Raw genomic sequence first — 9,130 nt, 5'->3', positions numbered from 1 at the left:
ATATCTTCTCTCTCAGGGAGCCTCCATTTCAGTGTACAGATGCCACTGGTTTCGTTTTTGTAGCCAAGTGATTTTCAGTTCTGTTGATGATTGATTGGGAATTGCGTGCGTGCGTGCGTGTGTGTGTTGGGGGCAGCAGCATGCATATCTGTTTTTATGCATGTTGCATGAGTGTCTGTTCTGTTTCTAACAGCCCCTCCACTCCTCCTGAACTCTCATACATAGTCACACACACACACATGCTTGCATACAGGCAGACAGACACAGACACACACACATGTTTGCATGTATACACACTTACAAAGACAGTTAAGCATAGGACCCCATAGGACCATACCCCCTCCCCTCCTTCTCACATGCCATGTATGTGTCTCTGTCACACATTCACTCATGGCTGGCTGTCCCATCTTCCTTGGCTCCGTATCCACCCTTCAACTAACCACTTTTGTTGCTGCTTGGCACCTCTCCATGTTGTCCATCAAGACATAATTTCCTGTTCTTTCAGGCTGGGCTAGGGACTGGCTGGAATAAGGTACAGTGGATGCAGAACTGACCCATCATCTGGTTGAGAATCCCATGTCACTTTATGGCCTTTATGATAAAACGTTCTTATCAGTCTGTACTGTAGACTGTACATGGTCAGGTAGTCACTCCACTCTAATGGTGATCTGGAGTTGATGTTGACCTCTCACCTGTTCTTCTTCTGATGGAGCTAAATAACAACTATAGGGTTCTGCAAGCAATTTAGTAGCAAACTGATTCAGATTTTATATTCACATTTACATTCACATTCACAATGCTGCAGGTGTGTGGTCTGATTTTCTGTTCCGCTGATTTTCACTTGTGATTTCAGATTTGATATATAGAGAAAATAAATAAATAATGCTAACCCGTTGTGGTCCTGTATTGTCAAAATATACGATTTATCTGTTCAGATAAACAGGTTCCAGATCAAATAATTGACTGATAAACTGTGAAGGATGTTTGATTGTTGATTGGATGGTTTGTGGATGAACAGATTGATTGACCCATTAACTGTAAGGTTGATTGACTGATTGATTGATGGACTGAAGGACTAAATTACTGGCTTTGACTGATTATCACACTGATTGATTGATTTATTAGTTGATTAACTGATTAATTTGTTGCTTGATTGATTGCTTGATTGATTGATTGATTGATTAATTTATTAATTGATTGATTGGTTGATTAATTTGTTTAGGGACACAGCGGGACAGGAGCGCTTCAACAGCATCACGTCGGCCTACTACCGAGGGGCCAAAGGCATCGTGCTGGTCTACGACATTACCAAGCAGGAGACCTTTGAGGACCTGCCCAAGTGGATGAAGATGATTGACAAGGTGAGATTCCTTCTGCCTATACTGAGCTGGACACTCAGAGGTGGGAGTCTGTGGATAAAAATGATGATAGTTAAGTCCAAGGTCCCTGTCATAGTCCAGGTGAGCTAGGTGCACAGACATTAACACATCAAGCTATGCGTAGACATTTTGATGTATATTAGCACAGCAAAATGTGATATTTGTCCATTAGGAGTGGGAATTGGCAAACATCTGACGATTCGATACTATTGCGATATTTGGGCCACAATACGATATTATTGCGATTCTTAAGTTATTACGATACAACAAGTATTGTGATTCGATTCTGCGATATACTGTATTGTGATTAATGTCTCCAATATTATTCAAAGGCATTACAAAAAATAAGGAAAATAAGACTGTTCATCTCACTTGAAAAATGTCTCATTTAATTCTGTGAACAACAATATCTTCTATACTTTAACTGAAGTGCAAAAACTTTGTCATGGCATGACATTCGCTTTTTGTTGAAAACCGAAATACACCCACACTTTCGTTGTGAAAGGGGAAAGAAGACAGAGCACCGTGTATAACAGGTTGTGATTGCGAAGCCTTCTTTATTTGAAATTGTCATTGAATGCACAACACCAAAATGCCACAACAAGCTCCACCTTGTGGCCGTATTAAGTAAATTTAATGTTATCAGAGTAAACCCGTTTCAAATAAAATAGATAATTAAATTATATAATTAAATATTGGGATACTTTGAGGTACTGAATCGATATAATGTAATTGCGTGCACAAAATATTGCAATACTGAACAGAATTCTTTATCTTTCACCGCTATTGTCTATATATAACGCAATGCAAGTAAATGTGTACATTTCCGATAGGGGTGAATAGTCCATGTTAAATGACAGGGCCCATAGATATGTGCATGAGCCTTACATTTACAATTGCATCAGCATTGTAGCTACAGTGAGATGGAGGGAAAAAATCAACTAGACAGTAGTGAAAGTTATTTTGCTTTCAACTTTTATCCTTCAACATCATTGTCACGTCAATGAGGTCATGGCTCTGTATTTTTATGGAGAGAGAGAGAGATGAGATATAAGAGGAAGAGCACGGGCCCCTGTCCAGAGAGAGACTGATGACCTCTAACCCCTGCAGTACGCGTCTGAGGAAGCTGAGCTTCTGCTGGTGGGGAACAAGCTGGATTGTGAGACGGACAGGGCCATCACACGACAGCAGGGAGAGAGGGTGAGTACACACATATACACACACACACACACATTTATATATGCACACACACACACACACATATATATATGTTGGGTTGGCAGATCGGGAAGCTAGTCTTGCAGTTGCCAAACTGGAGAGTGAGTGTTTGGGGTAGCAAACTGGGCTGTGAGTGTTGTGGTTGCCAGATTGGAGCGTGTTACTCCCCCTTCCTCTTCAAGCCCTGAGGGCAGGGTGCATTGACTATGAGTGTGCTTGAGATGAAATCCTGTCCCAGACATTCCTCAGACTGTCAGGACATTTCCTTGATTCACACAAATACCACTCTTTGGGCAGAATGGCAATGCAAACACAAGCAAAAAAAGCTAGCCTTACTAAAAAAACAGAGAAATGACAAAGTGAAACTGGATGGGCACTTGGGGAATGCAGACCTCTGTCAAGGCCAAATGCCATGTCTCGCAACGTTTGCAAAAGCGAAACTAAATTCATACTGGCTCCCCATTAAGGCAGCTCCGTTCCAAAAGTGAACCGGTTCTACCTTGGTCCAAGTTTCATGAAAATTAGGCCAGTTGTTTTTACATAGTTTTGTGAAAACATAACCTCCAGAGGTAATAGAGTCCTCTAGTGTTGCGCGGGCCAGATTTTGACCCACGGGACCCACGGGTTGACCCGCGGGTCCAGCGGGTTTGGGTGAGACTCCCAGGTAAAATCATGGGTTGCGGGTGGGTCGGGTCAAATTTGCTAGATAGGCTAGCAACGTTCTGGGTTCTCTTCTTCTCCGTCTCTGTTGAATACAAAAATACCCCATTGGAGGGGACAAAGCCTATCCATATAGTAAAAAATAAATAAACAGTTGTTTGAACTAATTATCCAGACGATAGCTTTAATTAGCATATATTTCATAAAACACCTATGTAGGCCTACCCGAACAGATAACATTTAGATCCTAACCACAATTATCTGGCAACGTCTCTGCTGCTGTTGCGTGAGTTATTTCCACGCATGTTGCCACACTCCACAGATGTTAACACTGGCCTGTAGGCCAATTGTGTTTAGTTTATAGTCTGTATATATTGTGCTGCCAAAATCCTTATTAATTTTTGCTAAGTTGCAGTCGGTAGCCTACCGTTTAGGACACCATCGAAACTTATCTGATGGTCAGCAAGAAGAGTAGTCTAATATTGGCACGCTACTTTGCGCAAGTTTACAGCAGAGAGCTGAGGTAAGAAATGTTAAGGCATGTGTTTGAGTGCACATGTGCCTATGTATGTGTGTGTGTGTGTGTGTGTGTGTGTGTGTGAGTGTGAGGGAGGGAGGGAGGAAGAGAGAGAGAGAGAGGATGGTGGCTACTTTGTTTTGAAGTCCAGACTTTTCCCGTTTCCAGTTTAACATAGCCATAACGTTTTAGACAAGGCTACATTGACTGCACTGCATTTATTTATTTGGTAGCCTACATGTATGTCTTGTGAAGTAATGTAGGCTAACATTCATTTTGGCTACATGATATTGATTCAACCACACATCGTTAAAATTAGGAATTTGTGGGTCGGGTTTGGGTTGATGTTAAACATGTATATTGTCGGGGTGGGCGGGGCGGATTGGATCTCCAAAATGGGTCGGGTGGACGCAGGATATAAAAAACCCTGACCCGCGCATCACTAGAGTCCTCATTAGACTGATGGCCTTCATGGTGGTGTTTTTGTTTGTTTTGTTTTGTAAAGACATCTTTAAAGAACAGCGCTGAATAACACACAGCAGGGTCGAGAGGAAGCAGTTGTGTGTCATGGTAAATAATATGTATGCAATGTGTTATCAAAAATGACCAGTACAAGTGTGTGTGTGTGTGTGTGTGTTTTATCAGTTTGCCTCCAGGATATCTGGCATGCGCTTCTGTGAGTCGAGTGCCAAGGACAACTTCAATGTGGACGAGATCTTCCACAAGCTGGTTGACGACATCCTCAGCAAAGTGAGTGTTTACCAGTGTGTTTAAAGAAACTCTCTGTGTGTGTGTGTGTGTGTGTGTGTGTGTGTGTTTGATTGTGTCTTGTTTATGTCAAAACATGCTTATCATGCTACATACTTTGTGTGTGTGTGTGTGTGTGTGTGTGTGTGTGTGTGTGTGCATTTTGGAAGGTGTTTCGTGTTTGTGGTTGTTAATGCTATTGGTCTATAACAGCTCGTTTATATAGAAATGTGTCTATCAGTTAGAACAGAAGCTTGTGCGAGGCTGCATCTACGTCTTATTTTTGTTAAGAGTGTTCGGTTTAATGTATGCAGATATATGTTTCTTCAGTTTGTATGAATGAATGCAGATATATGTTTCTTCAGTTTGTATGAATGTATGCAGATACACTTTTCTTGACATTTCTTTCTCCGTAGATGCCTCTGGAGATCCCCAGTAAAGAGCTCTCCAACAGCGTCCTCTCCCTGCAGCCTGAGCCTGAGGTCCCTCCAGAGCTGACGCCCCCTCGGGCCCGCTGCTGCTGAAATCCCCTCCCCATTACACCTACCCCATATACAACCCCCTTCTGACCACACACACACACGCTCACGCAGTCACACACACACACACACACAAACACATACACACTCACTCAAACACACACACACCACACACACACACAAACACATACACACTCACTCAAACACACACACACCACACACACATACACACTCACTCACACACACACACACCACACACACTCACACACACACATACACACTCACTCACACACTCACACACACACACACTCACACACACACATACACATACACACTCACATATCGACACACATTCCCCCTGATCCTCCTGACCCTGTTGCATCATTGTGGTCTCCAGCCTCCTGATGTTCAGCTTCAAGTGTCACGGTGACCTTGACATTGACCTTTACGCTTCACACCTTTGACCCTGTGACCCAGAGAATCACTTCAATCCCTGTCCTTGCTCTGATCCCAGCCCATCCCAGGTTCCAGCTTGTGTTCATGCAGTTCACAGGTCTGACCAGCAGAGGACCACAGAGGGCCTCCAAGGCACGCTCCACGCTACCTGTCAGCTTTCTGGATTAGTGGTGAAAGTTACATGCAGAAATTACATGCATAAAAACACACACACTCTCTCTCTCTCTCTCTCTCTCTCTCACACACACACACACACACACACACACACACACACACACACACACACACACACACACACACACACACACACAATGCCCAGCCTACCTCATATCCATCACAGCTGGGTGTACCATTCAAGGTGCCTTGCAGATGATCACACCCAATCTCATACACCCTTGGCAGTTGTATGTACACACACACACACACACACACACACACACACACACACACACACACACACTAAACATATAACCCACAGTATATACACAAATGCGCTACGCAGACACGGACACACACTAAAAAAACATACACAGATACACACCGACTTCACAAGACAAACATACACACACATACTGCACAGTGAGCACATACAGTAGCCTGCAATTCTATGCCCTCTGTGAGACTTTAAGAGAATTAAGAACAAATGTCTTGCAAGTGATCGATCCAGTTGGCAGCCCATGGCCTGGCCTCTTTGGAGGATGAAGCGGGGGGGGGGGGGGGGGGTACCAGAGCCTCCACCTTTTCCACTGTAATCACCATCATCTCCACGGCCTGCTTCCTCATAAACATCTCCTCCTGCATGAGTGCCTCACCAAGAGCTCCCCACTCACACGGATTCAGCACATGATGCTGCTCACCTGGATCTGCATTGGATCTGCCCTAGACGTGGGCCAGGTGCAGGCCAGGTGTGGGCCAAGTGTGGGCCGTTTCATCATGCACTTGTCTCGCCTTCTCTCTCCTGCTCAGCCCTGCGTGGCCCCTAAGAACAGCGCCCCCCTCGGGTGAGGTGTTGTTATCAACCGAAACGGACTTTGATTCAAGATCAAAGTGAGTATATTATCTTAAAGAAGTGATTACCGTCACGTCAACCGCACAGAAGTGGATAAACACAGTGTCCCTCCTCCCAGAGCGCTTTGCAGATGAAGATCAAGCCATGACACAGCACTTATCTGAATCGGTCCCCCAACCCAGATCAAGCAGTAGAATCGGACCTGGTGTGAAGGTCTCAGCAGCATATCAGCCCAAATATCAGTAGTGGGCATTTCAACAGCGACAGACAGACAGCAAAGGTCAAGGGTCGTCAACAGAGGGGTTGTGTCACCACAGACCCATTTTATGACGTTAGCTCAGATCACTCTTTTTCTTTACATTTTGTTTTGTTTTCGTTTCAGTGGCTCCACAGAAGTGTTCCTTGAGGAAGAAGATTTTTTTAAAATGTATTTCAACATAAAATGAAATGTATTTCATTTTATGTTGCGTATTGGCAATAGTTGGGCCTTAATAGTTGCCATCTCCTAAGCTCCCTTGATTTTGCCCTGTGCCATAACAGTATTCTATGTACTTTGACAAAAAATGGGTTCTTTTATTTGTTTGTTTGTGATTGGACCTGTAGCTGTTTTTTGCACTACAATTCGTTGTAGCTAGCTTTGCCTACGTGCCACAATGCAACACATATGCACATAAGGAAAGGTGACTCGGACTCGCCTGGTGTTTCTCTGGGAAACACTCGTCATATTTACGAGTCATGTGTTTCCATGGCGACGCTCTCTAGTTGCATGGAAGGAAACTCCACTCAACCCCAAGCACAAAGACGTCTCATGGTAGTGATGGGAGGGCACACTGCAAAATGGCTGCCTCCATCAAACCCAGGAAACACACAAAGTCAGAGTAGGGGAGCAGTCATCTCTTTGTTGTTGTTAAACCCCCAAAAATGCACCTATAATTACAAACATAATATAGTGAAAATGCAATTGCACATTTCTTTTGAAAACACCTGTTGGTCAACCTGCTTATGGCCACCAGTCCAGAGTGCATTGGGGTCAGATCTGCCCCTGCAGCACAGTAAATCCTGCTTATACGAATCTGATTTCAGTTAGCCGACTACAAGTCTTATTGGGGGGGTCCACCTGGCCATTCTGAGTTTAGTGTCATCCGCAATCAAGCAAGCCTGTGTCAGCTTATCGTTCTAAACACCAGTGGCAATATTAGCGCACCCCAAAGCAGACCTTCACTGTCACTGATGTGCCCAGTGCATTTTAGAGCTGTCTCACTGATGTGCCCAGTGCATTTAGAGCTGTCTCACTGCAGTATTTCTACAGTATAACATGGATGACACAAGCGACGGTGTGTAATTGGTACTGATGCCAATGACGTCATCAGGCATGAAATGCTGATTGCTTCCCATCCCAGCAGATAGAGATTGGGCCCCCCATGGAGCTGCTGTACCACCCAATCACTCACAGCGTACTTAGCCAGGTGCAGCTGAAAGGGTTTGGGAGACATCAGACTCCAGGTCAGAGCTGGGTTCAGTCAGCTGTGATTGGGGTAAGACCTGCAGGGTGACTGGCGGCTCATCTCTGATTCTAAAGTAGTCTGGGTGCTGTCTTCCATGGGGAGATATCTGACCACTGGTGTTGATTTCAGGCTAGTCCTACGCTAAAAGCAAATTTCAATGTAAATCTCCATCTGAAAAAAAAATGCTCTTAGGCCACGGCTAGGCTTAATGCATGTAAGGGAAATGGGTCACCATTGAATATACATAACCGTGGATTGCACATCTAGTATTTGACATTGTGATTGGTATGTAAAGCACATTTAATATGTAAAGAAATGTAGCATTCTCAATGATCTCTGTTCAGTGATCTAAGGGTTTTCCTTCTGTTTTCCTTTGGCTCCAATGCAGAGATTGCCTCCGTGAGGAAGAAAGCCTGCCCATTTCCTTTGACTACCAGAATACCTAGTGTTTTTTAGTATTATTATTGTTCTTAGGTTTGACCCTAAGGCAGCACAAATATGCCAATTCATGGACTGGTGAATTTGATTGGTTGGTTGGTTGATATGGACTAGTGCAACCTGTGAACAACCCAAAAAATCAAGAGAGCATGAGACCATGCCTTTAGAGTGATTCGGCAAAGAGGGTTGAGTGGCCTTTCAGTGCGTTTTGAACATCCATCATGCCAAGCACATATCTCTGTGGACTGCTTAGTAATTAAGGTCAGGATACCGTCTCCATGGGAACACTAATGACTCTCCTGTGGTGCATCTGTGTTTGTTTATCTGTCTGTTTTTGTTTTTATTTACTAATGGAGTTATTGCAGTGTTACGCGATGCGGGACATGGACATACCCCACCCCACAGGTTAAGGGAGTAGCTGGTGTTTAGATGTTTAATCTGATGTTGGGCCACAGAACAACCTGGTGGAGATGTTTGCCCTATAAAGTGGGCATGAGACACTATGTAATTGGCATATTTCACAAGATGGATGTTTCATGTCCTCTTTAACTTGGGTTGAGGGTTGGATGGGAACTCATCTCTCCTGTCAGTGGAGGAACTGATCTGCGGGTGACCTGCATTGTGTTTTAGAATCAGAGAAGCTTATGGTTCATCTCAGCAGTTGAAGATGTGCTAACCTCAGACTAGTGTTATTTTGCCATCATCAGTTTGTGCCATGTGTT

At 44.0% G+C, this 9,130-nt stretch overlaps 1 protein-coding gene across 1 annotated transcript in view; it reads left to right on the top strand.

Moving 5' to 3' along the window:
* The window catches only part of LOC143134456 (ras-related protein Rab-12), an 11,700-nt gene extending 5,673 nt beyond the window's left edge, over positions 1–6,027 (top strand). Inside the window, exons 3-6 of the mRNA XM_076294871.1 lie at positions 1,223–1,361; positions 2,490–2,579; positions 4,420–4,524; positions 4,938–6,027. Of these exons, the coding sequence (XP_076150986.1) occupies positions 1,223–1,361; positions 2,490–2,579; positions 4,420–4,524; positions 4,938–5,045 (442 nt within the window). The 3' untranslated portion in view covers positions 5,046–6,027. The remainder of the gene's footprint in view (positions 1–1,222; positions 1,362–2,489; positions 2,580–4,419; positions 4,525–4,937) is intronic.
* Positions 6,028–9,130: the final 3,103 nt, after the last annotated feature.

The sequence above is a fragment of the Alosa pseudoharengus genome, unplaced genomic scaffold, assembly GCF_046254945.1.
Source record: "Alosa pseudoharengus isolate Yale_2024_CS ecotype anadromous, Long Island Sound unplaced genomic scaffold, YU_APseudo_1.1 YU_APseudo_1.1_scf_2, whole genome shotgun sequence".
NCBI lineage: Eukaryota > Metazoa > Chordata > Actinopteri > Clupeiformes > Clupeidae > Alosa > Alosa pseudoharengus.
This window is presented reverse-complemented; position numbering and strand designations above follow the sequence as displayed.